General features: G+C 53.8%; 2 protein-coding genes across 3 annotated transcripts; both read left to right on the forward strand.

The window, feature by feature from the left end:
- Positions 1–2,822: 2,822 nt before the first annotated feature.
- On the forward strand, positions 2,823–6,256 carry LOC108097065 (cytochrome P450 4d1). 2 transcript variants are annotated; one of them, XM_017199102.2, is made up of 3 exons: positions 2,823–3,726; positions 5,014–5,643; positions 5,848–6,256. In XM_017199102.2, the coding sequence occupies exons 1-3, from the start codon at positions 3,180–3,182 to the stop codon at positions 6,195–6,197; spliced, it is 1,527 nt and encodes a 508-aa protein (XP_017054591.1). In that variant the 5' UTR covers positions 2,823–3,179; the 3' UTR covers positions 6,198–6,256. The 2 variants fall into 2 exon arrangements, with proteins under 2 accessions (XP_017054591.1, XP_017054590.1); XM_017199101.2 differs by lacking the exon at positions 2,823–3,726 and adding an exon at positions 4,197–4,877.
- A 423-nt stretch (positions 6,257–6,679) lies between these two features.
- Positions 6,680–15,661, forward strand: LOC108097241 (protein wings apart-like). Its single transcript, XM_017199419.2, has 8 exons — positions 6,680–7,376; positions 8,163–9,289; positions 9,999–12,626; positions 12,973–13,818; positions 13,886–14,055; positions 14,120–14,208; positions 14,277–14,467; positions 14,567–15,661. Exons 2-8 carry the CDS (start codon positions 8,243–8,245, stop codon positions 14,858–14,860), a joined length of 5,265 nt encoding a protein of 1,754 aa, XP_017054908.1. The 5' UTR covers positions 6,680–7,376; positions 8,163–8,242; the 3' UTR covers positions 14,861–15,661.
- The last annotated feature ends 372 nt before the right edge of the window (positions 15,662–16,033 follow it).

Below are 16,033 nucleotides of genomic sequence, written 5' to 3' on the forward strand. Positions count from 1 at the left end.
CCAGGCCACAGGTGATTCACTGGGTATCAGCGCGGTTCAGTACTTCGGCACCTTGGACTCGTGCCCCTGCCGCACAAGCACCCGCTCGTTATTGTTGCATGTTTGGCTGACAGCCACAAGTGCATGGCGAATCTGAATCTCGGTGGCAATTATATGTATATTATGTTCACCACCGCCACACGTGTTTCCCTGTGTGTGTGTGTGTGAGTGAGTGTGGGAGGGGAAGGGGGAACGGGAGAGGTACCTTCTTGGCTATGTACTGCAGTATGCAGCGTATGCAGCCCGCCAGCGAGATCGGTTCGCCTGGTTTGGCAGCGGCCAGCACATAAATAAAATCAACTCATGAATGAAAATGCGTTCGCCTGAGCAATTTCCTGCCGCAGCGCAGACCAATAATCGCCGAATGGTCAGCACAATTTATTTGATAGATCTGCCAGAGGCTGTCGTCGCTGCAGTAAAGAGTCAACTTGGTAACAGCAGTTTCGAGCTGTGAGGTGTTAGGTTCCATCACTCAATCCCCTGGCCACAGGCTCTTCCTCAGAACGAACCGAAGGAGTGGACTCGGACTCGGGTTCCTTACAATGTTGTAGTGGTAGCATATATATCGGCGCAGTAACCCTCGATGTCTGTCACCAAGTGCCCGAAGGAAGAGCCGTCAGAGAACGGGTCAGCTTGAGTTGTTTGCCGTGGCAGTTGAGATTCCCCCAGCTGGGAACTCGTCAGCAGAGCGAAATAATGAGTGCTTCAAACAATTAGTCGTATTTGTTTGTGACAATTGCCAAGTGGCAGCGTCAAAACGGGCAACTATACTCAGGATCGGAGGTGATTCATCCCGAACTTCTTCGCCAACGACAATAAAGAGAAACAGATTTGCCAGTGGCCAATTGCTGGGCGGCTGGCTGAGTTAAGTAATGGCGTTGGGGAGCGGAAATCGCCTTATTTGGCCAGCGATTGCTGCTTGTTGGCTGTTTTCGACCACTTATATCGGCCAAGGCAACGTGGCGTATACGTAACTCGGGGCAGCGGGAAAATTGCGCATACGCGCCGTCTGCTTAATCATATGTTTTATTATTGTTAATAAAACTTAGATCATCCTTAGATCTATATATAAACAGGCACTTGGCCCGCATTGTGCCGAACAAGCACAGCAGGGGGCGCACCAATAGCAGCTCAGCGATATTCATTGCGTAAAAACGAACAAAAGCGTAAACACACGTTTTCTCTTCTCCGCTTTTTTCTGAAATCGTGAAATCGTGGTTAGTTGGACCGAACTCATCATACATCTGTGCGGATCGGCTATATGGCTATGTGGTGTGCGACATATGCGAGTACTAGATGCCATACAGGCGAGAGCCGTTGACGCAAATTGCTCGCCGCCGCCAACTTGCCATTATTTTTATTGTTATGATCTAGTGCTCTCCAGAGCTGAGTTCCCGAGCGGGAGCCGTCTCCCTCAACCCAACTTCGGGGTACTGGAGCAATTGCCTGGAAGGATCATAGATAAGGCAGGAGCCACGACCCCTTGGCCACCACAGTGAGCATTGAGCTGTCGACGATGCGCAATGTGCGGCGAACAAAATTGGAAACAACTCGAAAAACGGAATGCCAATGAAATTCCAACGCACATCGAGATCCCCGGCCCCCACAGCTATACGGCTATATGGCTATATCCGACATCGAGAAATGGCCAGCACTTGTAAGACATGTGTAAATATTTACGTTCCGCCTTTTTTCTAGATGCTGTGGGCAGAGGAACAGGGGGATCTCGGAGATAAAGTGACGTCGATGTCGACGACCGACGAGCGGCGACGCAAGAATTTTGGAATTTGGCATGGTCGAAGGACGCCTGTTGTTGCCATTGTTGTAGCCCCGACAAATATACACGACTATATCTGGTACGCAGTGGGCGATGTGTTTTCCAATGGGGATGGCGATGGCGATGGCGATGGGGATGTGGATGGGGATGCGGGATACGAGATGCGGGATGCGAAATGCGGCCTCTGATGCGGGTTCCGATGTAGATTCCGATTCGGATGTGGCTGGTGTGGCGGAATGACTCAACGGGGCTGCCAAATGGGAATTTCTAATTTGTGCTCGTGTGCGCCGCAGCTTTTCGTACTCGCATGCAGCTGCATAAACATCTGCATTTTAAAGGCCATAAAGGTCAGAAGTGCCGAGAGATATGCGAAAAGTGCGCCCAAAATAGGATTTTGCGTAGTCTTACGGGGCAGTAATTAAGTTGCTCACTCGACCTGGAAATGCATTTACCCAAGTCCGGCGTATCTTAAAAGTCATTGATGACGAAACCAATGGAAATTGTTTACTAAATTTCGAATTTTGCGGGGAAAACTCATTCAATCAAGTTCGCGACCTCGTCATCGTTGTTTGTCCGCCTCGCTGGGATGTGAGTGGGATGGTCTAAATATAGAGCACCGGCCCGAAATAGACGCCTTCGGCCATGTGGCCAACGTGACGTCATTGTGGCTTGGAGCAGGATGAGTTGCGGTCAGGTGCCCGCGCCGCCGAATGTAAACAATCTGACTATCGCTGGACTGGAATGGAATGCCACTGCGGCGGGGCTTTGTCAACTTTATCTCCCCGAAAAGTCGAGCAGAGCAGCTGCCGATCTGCCAACCCGAAGTAGTGACCCCTCTCGGGGTTTTTGTGCCGTCTCAGGATGACTCGGGAATCTCGAAATGGACTCTGCCGTCTCAGGATGACTCGGGAATCGCGAAACGGACTGTGCCCTCTTCGGAGTTGGGTGCGTGGTCCAAACTGTGTGCCAAACTGCCAGTGTGCCAAAGTGCCAGAGAGCCAAAGTGTCAAAGTGCCAGTGTGCTAAAGAGCCCAAGTGCCTGCGGTTCAAAGGCAAGGCTCTACAATCCAGGGTTCAAGCAAAGCCACGAAAATGCGGAAACGAGAATGTTGAGAGCAAGAAGAAGAAATCTTGATTTCAGCCTGTACTTCTATATAGCACTATACACGAACTATTCGTGTGTTTGGAGAAGGAAATGGGAGCAGCTCTGAGCTGATAACGCCAGACTGTCATCACTACTCAAAGGCGCTGATAGGGGCAGCATCCCGGGTTATCAGGTGTTGAGCTGGTCGCGGACTGAAGACTGGAGCGGACAGTTGACAGCCTCGCCTTCGGCGCGCCGGTCTGTCTGTCTGTCCCGAAGATGTGGCTCCTGCTCGCGCTCGTCCTGCTCCTGGTGGTCCTCGGCCACGAGATGCGCCGGTTCGTGAGGAACATGCGCACCGTGCCGGCGCCCCTGCCCCTGCCCCTCCTGGGCAATGCCCACCTCTTCTTCGGGCTCTCTCCGGCGGAGGCCTGCCTCCGGATCGGGGAGCTGGCGGAGAAGTACGGCGATACGTTCGGCCTCTTCCTGGGGCCCTCCTACAGCGTCATGCTCTTCAACCCGCGCGACGTGGAGCGGGTCCTCAGCACCAGCCAGTGGCTGACCAAGTCGCAGGAGTACTCCTTCCTGGGCCGCTGGCTGAACGAGGGGCTGCTGGTCAGCAGCGGCCGCAAGTGGCACCGCCGGCGCAAGATCATCACGCCCGCCTTCCACTTCAAGATCCTGGAGGCCTACGTCGAGGTCTTCGACCGCCAGTCCCTGCGGCTCGTCGAGGAGTTGGGCTCACGCAGGAGCGGAGGCCAGGATACAAACCCACCGATCAACCTGGGCGAGGCAATCCACCTCTGCACGCTGGACGCCATCTGCGGTGAGTTCGAGGGCCAGTGCCTGGTTTGGTCCACTTTTGAGTTCGACTTTAGGTTTCCGCACCCAAGCCTACTGATCCGCGGGGGGATATCTGTTCTCAACACTATGCCAAGGTCCAAACCGAAGTCACCGCCATAAAACACTGAGTACGGCTACCGAAGCGATAAGATATCGGCGATCCGGGAATTGTTTGGCGCACTATTTTGGTAGAAAGCTAGCCGTTCGAGAGCTAGTGATAAGATAATCCGGGGCGATTAGCACCACAGCACCACGGTGCACTCAGCCAAACTGGGAGGAGGCGAGCGAAGGTGTTTAATCACCGGAGGGAGCATTGGTTCCCCATTGTTTGCTAACAACGCAGTGTGGCTATGCTGTACTTGAGCTCCACAACCTCCCCTTGGGCTTTGAAGCCTGTCCAGCTCATGTGTAGTTTGCAGTGTAGCGTCGAGTGGGCAATGTAATCAGTTGTTTTGGCCAACTACGTGGGGTTATCGTGCATAGGGACGGGTTGTTAACGGATCAGTAGCTCCCTTGCAGCCAGTGTGCGGGGTTCATTGCGGAAGCCACTAGCTCCAGAATCTAGAATCATGTTCCTGGTCATAGGCGCAGTCCTGGCCAGCGCAGTCCTGGTGGGCGTGCTGATCTACCAGCTGAAGTTTAAGCGGGTGATAGAACTCATCAGCTACATGCCGGGTCCGCCGGTCCTGCCGCTCGTGGGCCACGGCCACCACTTCATCGGGAAGCCGCCGCACGAGTTGGTGAAGACGATAACCGGGTTCATGGAGACGTACTCCAAGGACCAGGTGCTCAAGGTCTGGCTCGGACCGGAGCTGAACGTGCTCATGGCCAATCCCAAGGACGTGGAGGCGGTGCTGGGCACCCTGCGGTTCAACGACAAGGCGGGCGAGTACAAGGCCCTGGAGCCCTGGCTGAAGGAGGGTCTGCTGGTCAGCCGGGGCCGCAAGTGGCACAAGCGGCGCAAGATCATCACGCCCGCCTTCCACTTCAAGATCCTCGACCAGTTCGTCGAGGTCTTCGAGAAGGGATCGCGGGAGATGCTCGTGAACCTGGAGCGGGACCGCCTCAAGCACGGAGACTCCGGCTTCAGCCTCTACGACTGGATCAACCTCTGCACCATGGACACGATCTGCGGTAGGAATTCGCTCGTCCTCTGCCGGATAAACCTTCGGTGCACCCGCGGACCAGGGCTCAGGTTTCCTCAGTTTTTGCTGGCAAACACTTCGTGTCGATTAAGCTATTAAGCTCTGCTCGTTGCCTTTCTTTCTAGAAACCGCCATGGGCGTGTCCATCAACGCACAGTCCAATGCCGACTCCGAGTACGTGCAGGCGGTGAAGACCATCTCGATGGTGCTGCACAAGCGCATGTTCAACATCCTCTACCGCTTCGACCTCACCTACATGCTGACCCCCCTGGCGAGGGCCGAGAAGAAGGCCCTGAACGTGCTCCACCAGTTCACGGAGAAGATCATCGTGCAGCGGCGGGAGGAGATCATCCGCGGCGGGAGCAGCCAGGAGAATCGTACGGAGCACGCGGACGCGGACGTGGGCGCCAAGCGCAAGATGGCCTTCCTCGACATCCTCCTGCAGTCGACCGTTGACGAGCGGCCACTGAGCAACCTGGACATCCGCGAGGAGGTCGACACCTTCATGTTCGAGGGCCACGACACCACCTCCTCCGCGCTCATGTTCTTCTTCTACAACATAGCCACCCATCCGGAGGCGCAGAGCAAGTGCTTCGAGGAAGTCCGCTCCGTGGTGGGCCAGGACAAGAGCACGCCCGTCACCTACGACCTGCTGAACCAGCTGCACTACGTCGACCTGTGCGTCAAGGAGACCCTCCGCATGTACCCCTCGGTTCCGCTGCTGGGCCGCAAGGTCCTGGAGGACTGCGAGATAAGTGAGTACAGCAGGACACAAAAATAGGCGCTAATCTTTAGTTCCCATTCGAGGTGGTACACCTAAACAAATGTTGAATCGATTCGTTTCCAAATATCCGAAACTTGCGTTTTCACTTCCTGCACTTCAACACGCAGAACATTTTTAATTTTTGGTCGACTTCGAAGTGGCATACATTAACATTAACATTTTTGTCTCGATTCAGATGGAAAACTTATTCCTGCGGGCACGAACATCGGCATCTCACCGCTTTATTTGGGCAGACAAGAGGAACTCTTCAGCGAGCCCAACAGTTTCAAGCCGGAGCGATTTGATGTGGTGACCAGCGCCGAGAAGCTCAATCCCTACGCTTACATCCCCTTCTCAGCAGGACCGCGCAACTGCATTGGCCAGAAGTTCGCCATGCTGGAGATCAAGGCCATTGTTGCCAATGTCCTGAGGCACTACCAGGTTGACTTTGTGGGCGACTCTTCAGAGCCGCCAGTCCTGATCGCCGAACTGATCCTGCGCACAAAGGACCCGTTGATGTTCAAGTTGCGGGAGCGAGTCTATTGAATTCCTAGCTTACATTCTATTATTCCCTTTGTAAATAAACTACACAACAATATAGCGAACGGGAAGGTGTTGGATTCATATGGATTCATATTCTAAAGTTCTTATTTATGTGGGTGGTGTACCATGTTTGGACCTTGGTTTGGGTCTTAGCTTTGTTTTTTTTTTTTTTCTGGAAGGACAAGGAGCAGGGGTGTGACTTTACCTTATTTAACATCAATATTTAAGTTATTGCCTACAATGTCCTATAACCGCTTAAGCCCTTGTTCCTTTTTTCGGTAATGTAATCTTGAGCATTGTTTAATAAGTGCGGCAGAATAGCCGGCTGATGGATTTGCTTAGCAACTTTTGTGCGCGTCTTTCCCACTTCTTCGATCTTTGTTATCGCATTTGTTCTATCGATAACCGACGAGGTGCACGCCGATATACTTGTCTTACTGTCTATATCGATATATCGCAGTCAAGTTCTTAATGTGTGTATCGATAATATCGCGAGTAGTTAGTCCAGCTCTAAAATCGTGTTTCTCTCGTAGAAAAACAGAGAAAAAAAACTTTTTCGTGCATTTGGCCCGTGCAAAAACCGAGAATCGCCCCTGCGTTTGTTCCGTACGGCGATAACATTAAACGCGCGCAATAAGTAAGCGCGTTTTAGCGGCCAACTAATCGCGAAATCAAAAATATATTTCCAGCAAGAAGAAGAACGAACGGCAGTAGTAGCTATAATTGTCGCCGTTGTTGTTGTTGTTTGCATTAGTGTTGGTGGTGTGCGTGTGTGTTGTTGTTCTTGCTTTTGGGATGATGCTGTGCTGTAAAGTAAAGTGAAGTTAAAGTGGTGGCAAAACCAAAAAGTGTGTGCAACGCAAAATAAACGCTGCAATTCGCGGATAGGCGTAGATTCGTATAAAAGATGGTGGTAATAAGCCTCAAAAAGTCGTGAAATTTTTTAACTGTGTTTCGTGCAAAAAATTGCGCCAATAAGCAAAAGCAAACGCAAACATCGTTTGTTTTATTGCATTCCCTGCACACACACACACACAAACACACGCACGCAGTCGCATACATATGCGCTGCAGCAGCAACAGAGATTTTGACCACACTACTCACTCACACCCACATGCATCCACGCAGCAAGCGGTGCTCAACAACAACAAAAACAAAGAGCAGTTAAATGTTTCACTTAAGGTAAGTTTCGTTACTGTAGATTTAAGGAGGAATTTCAACAGCAAGGGCGGTAAATTGTTTGTTTTTAGCATTTGGCTTCGGAAATAGAACTTGATTTGGTTTCGATGCGTGCGTGTGTATGAAAATTGGAAATCGCTGGCTTGCGCGTGTGTGTGTGTGCGCACTATCGTGTGCTCTCGCTCGCACCCACGCACTTCTTAGGGGCGCGCGTTTGTTGTGTTTTGCTGTTGCTGCACTTCTCTCTTTGCCTCAACCAAACAAATCGCTCATTTTAGTAAAATTCAATAACTGTCCGCGGTGCAAAAACATGAATTAATAGTTAATGATGCTGGAGAACGGGATATGTTGTGGCCTAAATCCTGTAAAAGTTCTGCCTACTTAACTTTTGGCACTGCAGCAGAAGGATAATTCGAGTAGCAGTGAATGGTCAACGTTAAATTGGTATTTGGCAGAAAACTTGGTTTTCTATTTATTTATGCATTTTGTATCTTGTAGGGGTAACCACACAGAAACATTTGGTTTAATTGTCTATAACAGTGGTAAAATCCCAATAGTCAATCAGAAAATGTCATAATATTAAATATGTTAAATCGATACATTCGAAATTGTAAATATGATATCCTCAATGGTGTTTTCCTGCATTTGTTATTATGTTTTCAAATGATGTCAACATATCTCGAATGACAAACAAACCCAGTTTCTTTTGTTTACCCAAATGTGAGAAGGGCTTGTAACTGAGTTAAACTGTCGAAGCTGGCCACTTACATATGTGTTCTTCAATTTCAGTGATCTGGTTACCAAGGAGTAGAGCCACCAACCAGGAGGAAGAGGAATCGCCAAGCCGGAGCCCAGGAACGCCACCGAAAATGTCGCGGTGGGGCAAAAACATCGTCGTCCCGCTGGACTCGCTTTGCAAGGAGAAGGAGAACACCAACAGGCCGACTGTCGCCCGCTCCGTGGGCACCGTTGGCAAATGGGGCAAGATGGGCTTCACCTCGACGCGCACATACACGCTATCCGCCCTTCATCCAATGGCTGCGGCAGCAGCGGCGGCCGCGGCGGCAGCAAGTCCTTCCCAGAGTCCCGCCTCCACGCAAGACCACGATCCCAGCGATCTGTCCGTTTCGGTGCCGGAGCCGCCAAAGCCTAAGAAGTTCTTCAAATCGAGGAACGCAGCTCCGCCGGAGGTGATTGCCCAGATTATCCAGCAGTTGCCGCATTGCGGGGCTGGTGCGTCGCCCATGCGGGACCAGTACTCGGCGGGAGCGGGCGTTGGTGGGGCCACGCCCACTTCCGGTGCCCAGGAGGCGGGCGGACAAAAGCTGAAGCCGGGCAAGGGTGGTAGTTCCGCAGAGCGGAAGCGCAAATCGCCCAAGAAGAAGGTGGCTGCCACGACGCCGTCAACATCAGCCGCCGCGACCACGCCCTCGACGCCTGGTGCGTTCTACGGCGCCTCTGACCGGGATGGCGAGGGGCTAAGCGATCCCGCCTCGGAGCAGCCGGAGTCGTCCAGTGCAGCGGGCAAGCAGAGGCAGAAGAAACCGAAGGAGGAAAAGAAGCTGAAACCAGAGGCACCACCCTCGCGCGTTCTGGGTCGCGCCCGCAAGGCGGTCAACTACTGTGAGGTGGACGAAGACGAGCGCTATCCCACGCCCACCAAGGATCTGGTCATTCCCAAGGCGGCGCGCCAACCTGGGGAAGTGGCGGCCACCGCGGCCTCCGCGTCTGAAGCCTTCATCAGCTCCACGTTTGGCAGCCCGGGATCAGAACCTTCGCTTCCCCCGCCCACGTCTGCGCCCAGTGCTCCCACGCCTACGGCTACACAGCTTCCCTCCGCATCAGGCGTTCCGTCGAATCCTTCGAGCGCCTCCCGCACTCCAGAACATCCTCCGATTGTGCTGCGCATCTCCAAGGTGAGTACCAAAGTCCACAGCAACAAATGTTTGATTTGCAAATGCTTTTGGCTAGTTTTTCTTAGCTCGGCTTACTGTTAAATAAGTCATTGAATATTGTTGAATCACAGAATAAGACTATTATTTACGAGTAAGCAAAGCTACTTGCTTTGCATTGACTTGGATTCCACATACAGTTTAAGCAAGGATAAATCGTTTAAACAAAAAAACCAATTGGATTCAATACTCCTATACTATACCTCGTTCAAACTCCTGGAAGTCATTTTCGATAAATTTCTTCAAAAAAAAAATTGTCGAGTACCCCGAATGCGATCGCTCTCTCCACCTCTCACTCTCTTTCAGCCGCTCTCTCCTAGCTGCTCCAACTTTCTCTCTCTCCCCGCATGGTTCCCCGTGTGCAGAAAAGGGAGAGAAGCGCAGCGCGCGAAGCAGTGTTAAATTACGCGCGCTTTTACAAGCAAAGCAACGGAATTGGAGTCTCAGCTTCGCTCTCTCCGTGCCAAGTTGTTGGTGTTTTGTTTTATTCACTGGTGGCGCTCTTTTTGTTCCGCATTTATCGGTGGCTTCTTGCTTAGTTTGGTTCACTTCAAGTGCTAATTTTCGGACAGCTCAGCAGTCCCCTTTCTATTTCTACTAGCCGCATCTACCAGAAGTAGGCTCACCCCAAGACACACATTCCCAGCTAATCTGTCGCATTTCTCCCTTCCAGGGCACTTCCCGCTTGGTCAGCACGGACAGCGAGGAGCCGCCGAGCAGCTCGCCCGCTCACCAGAACCCACAGAGCCTGCTCCCCGTCGCGGAGGAGGAGCCAGCGGAGCGGACCGGAGACGAAACAGTTCCTGCAAGCACGCCAAAAATTACTGTGAAGCCACTGAGGCCACCGCCAGCGGAATCGGCGGAAGGATCATCGGCGGCAGGGGGAGCGACGGACAACTCCTTCGAGGAGCGCAAGCCGTCCGACGGCAACGAGGAAGAGGAGGACGAGGAAGAGGAGGAGGACGAGGAGGAGGAACCGCCGGAGATCAACTACTGCACGGTGAAGATATCGCCGGACAAGCCGCCCAAGGAAAGGCTCAAGCTGATCATCAAGACGGACGTGATCCGCAACGCCATCGCCAAAGCGGCCGCAGCAGCAGAGTCTCGCAGCGAGAAGAAGTCGAAGAGCAAGAAGCACAAGCACAAACAGCTGCTGGCCGCGGGAGCTGCAGCCGCTCCTCCGTCATCTGCAGCCAACCCCAGGGAGCCCACCTCGGAGTTCAAGACGCCCTCACCTCACCTGGCCTTCAGCGAGGTCAACAGTCACCAAACGCAACATCCGCCTTCGTCACAGCACCCGCAGCGAGGATCCTCGGTCATATCGCCCACCACCCGCTCCGATCACGACTTCGACTCGCAGTCCTCGGTCCTGGGCAGCATCTCCTCCAAGGGCAACAGCACGCCGCAGCTGCTGGCGCAGGCCGTGCAGGAGGACAGCTGTGTGATCCGCAGCCGGGGCTCCAGTGTGATCACCAGCGACCTGGAAACGAGCCAGCACTCCTCGCTGGTGGCCCCGCCCTCGGACATCGAGTCCCGCCTGGCGTCCATGATGATGACCAACGACGGCGTCGTCTCGGGGACGGCCACCGTGTTGCCGGAGACTCCGCTGCAGGAGGACATACTCGCCGTGCTGCGGGGAGAAGTGCCTCGGCTAAACGGCAGCACGGCAACGGACCCTGACCCAGCTCCTCCGGAGGAGGGGGAGGACCAACAGCAGCAGCAGCCGAAGAGGGCCACGCGGGGCAGGGGCAAGAAGGCGAACAACACCGCGGAAGCCCCTGCTCCGGCCACGGAGACCAGAACCCGCGGCAGGGCCAAGGGAGCCGACACTGCCGTCGGTTCGCCTCCGGCGCCCAAGAGAAGCACACGGGGCACCCGAAACTACAAGAAGGCCGAGCCGGAAGTCGACATGGAAGTGGACGAGCCGGCGGCGGCGGCGGCAGCACCAGCACCGGCGAGCGAAGGGCAACTGGAGCAGGCCACTCCGCCGCCGCGAAGAGGACGCAACGCGACCACTCGGGCGAACAACAACAACTCGGCCAGCGTGAACAACAACATCAACAAGATAGCGGCCAGTCTGTGCGCCAAGGCCGAGGCCAGTCGCCTTGTGGAGGGCGGAGCGGCGGGAGCAGCACCGCGCAGCTACGGCCGGAAGCGGAAGAACCAGCAGGTGACCCAGGTGCTGCAGCAGGAGCAGGCGCCCGAGGAGGAGGAGCCCCCCGAGGCTGACGCGGAGCAGCCCACGCCTGCGAAGATCCCGCACACGGAGCACAGGGAACCCTCGCCGGACCACGACCCGGACCCCGATCCCGACGAGCTCTCGAACAACTCGAACACTTCGTCGCTACAGCACGACGGATCCTCCTCGTCGCCCCCGCCGCGTGACTTCAAGTTCAAGGACAAGTTCAAACGAACTCTGACCCTGGACGCGCAGGGCGCCTCCAATGCGGGAGCGGGAGGAGCTGCCGGAGCCGCGGCTGGAGGGGCAGCGGAGTCCGCTGGCGGCGAGCAGCGTGGCGCCGTCAAGCTGGTCATCTCCAAGAAGAAGGGCAGCATCTTCAAGAGCCGCGCTCTGGTGCCGTCCGACCAGGCGGAGCAGGCGACGGTGGCCAAGCGGCATCTGTACAAGCACAGCTGGGACGCGGCGCTGGAGGCGAATGGCGCGGGCACCGGCAGCGACGCCAGCAACGCCTCGGCATCGGGAGCGGGCGTGGCCGGAGCCAAGGACCACCTGCTGCACCATTTGGCGGCGGGGAAGTCCGATGGCGACTTCGGCGACAGTCCCTCGTCGAACAACAACGGCTCTTCCAGTGCGTGCAGCAGCGCGTCCACGTTGCGCGGCGACAGCCCGGCGCTCGGAAAGACCTCGCGGCTGGCGGGGAAGCAGGGAGCGCCCACCACCTCCACCAACGTCGATGCCTTCGACTTGGACCTGGAGCCGATCGCCGGCGATCTCGACTTGGAACGCGGTGCGGCGGGAACGGCTTCCAGCGGAGCGGGAGGAGCAGCTGGCGGCGGCGGCGGAGCGACTGGCGGCAGCGGCGGAGGACCCATTCGCGTCGACCGCAAGACCAAGGACTACTACACGGTGGTGCGAAACGTGAAGACGGCCCACCAGATCCAGGAGATCGGAGAGTACCAGGAGATGGACGACGACGTCGAGTACATCCTGGATGCGCTTCAGCCGCACAATCCGCCGGCGACGCGCTGCCTCTCCGCCCTGCAGCTGGCCGCCAAGTGCATGATGCCCGCCTTCCGGATGCATGTGCGTGCGCACGGCGTGGTCACCAAGTTCTTCAAGGTAAGTCCGCCCCATAAGACCCTATCAAATACCCTTGGTAGGCCTTTATTTTCCGCAACTCACTCGATATGCTGGGTTCTCCGGGATTACTTGTTTATCCATATTGCAGCTGAAACAGCTCCACTTGTGGTCGTATGGTTAGCAATACCCAGAAGCGCGACTTTTGTTTTGAAAGATTGCATCGATTGCAGCGGGGTATCCAATTGCTGGACAAACACTAAACAATACCAAGAACCTTACACATAAGAGTTAAAGCCATCCCTTCTGGGTGGGCAATGTAGTCACTTACTTTAGAATGAATACTGTGGAACCACTACTAATCGAATCACTACACTCACCATCCCAGGCACTGTCCGACGCCAACAAGGACCTCAGCCTGGGCCTGTGCACCTCGGCCATCATGTACATCCTCTCGCAGGAGGGTCTCAACATGGACCTGGACCGCGACTCGCTGGAGCTGATGATCAACCTCCTGGAGGCGGACGGCGTCGGCGGCGGCACGGAGAGCGGGCACCCGGACAGGGCGGGCTACGACCGCAACAAGCAGAAGGTGCGCGAGCTGTGCGAGGAGATCAAGGCGCAGGGCAAGGGCACCCATCTGAACGTCGACTCCCTGACCGTGGGCACGCTGGCGATGGAGACGCTGCTCTCGCTGACGTCCAAGCGGGCGGGCGAGTGGTTCAAGGAGGACCTGCGCAAGCTGGGCGGCCTGGAGCACATCATAAAGACCATCTCGGACTTCTGCAGACCGGTGATCGCCAGCGAGGCGGAGATTCACTGGCAGCCGACGCTGCTGGACAACATGCAGACGGTGGCGCGCTGCCTGCGCGTCCTCGAGAACGTGACGCAGCACAACGAGGCGAACCAGCGCTACATGCTCACCTTCGGCCAGGGGAAGGCTGTGGAGACGCTCTGCCAGCTGTACCGGCTCTGCAGCCAGCAGCTCACGCTGCACCCCTCGGTGGACTGCGCCGGCAGCAACAAGGAGCACCCGGGCGTGGCCATGCGCGAGCTGCTGGTGCCGGTGCTCAAGGTGATGATCAACCTGACGCACACGTTCAACGAGGCGCAGCCCTCGCTGGGCGCCGAGCTGCTTGGCCAGCGGGGCGATGTGGTGGAGACGAGCTTCCGGCTGCTGCTGCTCTCGGCGAACTACATTCCCGACCAATGTGTCTTCGAGCTTAGCATACTGGTGAGTGTCCAAGCCTAAGGCCTCCGGTCTAAGTCCTTTTCTCACGTCTGTCTTCCCTGTCCTCTAGGTACTGACCCTGCTCATCAACCTGTGCATGCACACGCCGCCCAACCGGACGGCGCTTATGCAGGCCGCAGCTCCGGCGGAGTACGTGGCGGACAATCCACCGGCCCAGGGAACTGTGAGTGCGCTGCAAGCCCTGCTGGAGTACTTCTACAAGTGCGAGGAACTGGCAAGGTGAGCCCAAACGATATGCTATTTGTCCCTGTGTGTCCACTGATTACCGATTTCCCATTACCAGGTTGGTGGAGAAGAACACCGACGCCTTCCTCGAGAGCAACGAGAAGGGCAAGAAGAAACAGGAGGAAGTGGAGGAGACCGTCAACAATCGTAAGTACACATTTACGGCGTTGTGCTGTGCTGAACACCGCTAATCCTCGGGTGGCTTTATCCCACAGTTTTGCAACGCGCTGGTCACCACATGGAGCACACTCTGAAAGGAAGTTACGCGGCCATTCTGGTGGGGAACTTGATCGCGGACAACGAGCTGTACGAGTCCCTGGTGCGGCGTCAGCTGCGGGGGAACAGCTTCAAGGAGATTATCGGCGTGCTGGAGAAGTACCACACCTTCATGAACCTGACGTCCAGCGTGAGTTCTGCTCTGGTTCCTCATATTCTAATTTGCCTTGTCAACCACTGTAAACCTATTCTAACTTGGCATTACTCTCCCCTTTTTTGATTCGACCAGTTGGAGGCGGCCTTTGTGGCGCACATGAAGTCCACGAAGCGGATCATCGACAACTTCAAAAAGCGCGACTACATCTACGAGCACTCTGACGAGCACGACAACACCCTGCCCCTAAATCTGGAGACGACGACCCAAGTTCTGGCCGTGGGAGCGGCGGACTCGTCGCATGCGGCTGCTGCCTCGTCTTCATCCACATCCACGTCCGTATCCGCATCCGCTTCCTCGTCCACATCGCCCACCGGATCGACGACGAGGGTGACACGAGTGTACAAGACGTACAGCAGCCACAGATAATCGGACTTGGAAACGGAAACGGAAATGGAAATGGAAACGGAGAGCCATCGCCGTTGTCGTTAGACACACCGAAAGCCTGCCACCAAAATAAATTCTGTTGTTTGTGATTATGTAATTTGTTTATGTGCTGATATAGCAACCACAATATCTATGTGTATAGTCTGTAATGCACCTAGTTTCAGTCAGCTGTACCCCACGTATATATACATATATATGAATCGAAAGTATGTAGCCAAGAGCGATAGGATAGGGATACGATGCGATCTGATCCGATCCGATCCGAACCGTTTATGCGTACGTATTAACCCAAAGTGATAGCGAATTCTCGAGCATGGTCTGCGTTTTAACTACGGCAAATGATAAGGATTAGTGAAACGAATCGTGAAGGCAGCACCACGGCGACAACACAAAGATCCAAATCCCCTACTGATATGTGTACGTTATATAGTCATAAGCAATATTAGCAGCTAAATGTCGACTTACCCTCACAAACACACCCATGTAAATATTGTTTATTAAGCGATTTTATCGGACGCGTCTTAGGTTTATTTCGAATGTGTTTTTTACCTATTCTTACCTTAAACATAATATTTTTTTTATTCGTCAACTGAATAGAGACGTTCTTAGCAAACACAATGCAGGAAAAAGAGCGAGAAGTAGACAGAAGTGTAAAGAGAGAAGTGGGGGAGAGCAAACTAGAGTCGATGAAGAAAATAAAGTTATTTTATTGCCTAAACTTAAGCTAAAGAAACTCTACTTATAAATCTAAAACTGATCAATAAATATATATATGTATATGGATATATGTGTATGTTTACAACCACAAAAATGTCATATTTAGGCTACAAAAATCAGATTTAAAGCGCGTGCGAGAGAGAAACAATTTCGGGAACAAAATATATATTTATTTTTTGTTTTCAACGAGTACATAATTTATTGTTCTTGCAAAAAAAAACAAAACAAAAATAAAACTAAAATTGAAAAACCAAGCATGTTTTTAATATTTGGGCAGAGGGTTTTTATAATTATTTTTTTTGGGTGTTTCAAACTATAATATATTGATCTTGCAAAAACTTTCCAATCTATTTAAAAATTGTTTTTAGATTTGTATCCCCTGCTTGGGTGCAAAATACAATCGCAAGGAAAAGTAAATTATCAAATTCCCAGTTTAAA

The sequence above is a fragment of the Drosophila ficusphila genome, unplaced genomic scaffold (genome assembly GCF_018152265.1).
Source record: "Drosophila ficusphila isolate 14025-0441.05 unplaced genomic scaffold, ASM1815226v1 contig_198, whole genome shotgun sequence".
In the NCBI taxonomy this organism is placed as follows: Eukaryota; Metazoa; Arthropoda; class Insecta; order Diptera; family Drosophilidae; genus Drosophila; species Drosophila ficusphila.

Coding starts and splice junctions, on each gene's coding strand:
- LOC108097065 (XM_017199101.2), top strand. CDS start 4,313: ATGTTCCTGGTCATAGGCGCAGTCCTGGCCAGCGCAGTCCTGGTGGGC. Junction 4,878..5,013: donor CACCATGGACACGATCTGCG/GTAGGAATTCGC, acceptor CTTTCTTTCTAG/AAACCGCCATGGGCGTGTCC. Junction 5,644..5,847: donor CCTGGAGGACTGCGAGATAA/GTGAGTACAGCA, acceptor GTCTCGATTCAG/ATGGAAAACTTATTCCTGCG.
- LOC108097241 (XM_017199419.2), top strand. CDS start 8,243: ATGTCGCGGTGGGGCAAAAACATCGTCGTCCCGCTGGACTCGCTTTGC. Junction 9,290..9,998: donor TTGTGCTGCGCATCTCCAAG/GTGAGTACCAAA, acceptor TCTCCCTTCCAG/GGCACTTCCCGCTTGGTCAG. Junction 14,209..14,276: donor GGAGGAGACCGTCAACAATC/GTAAGTACACAT, acceptor TTTATCCCACAG/TTTTGCAACGCGCTGGTCAC.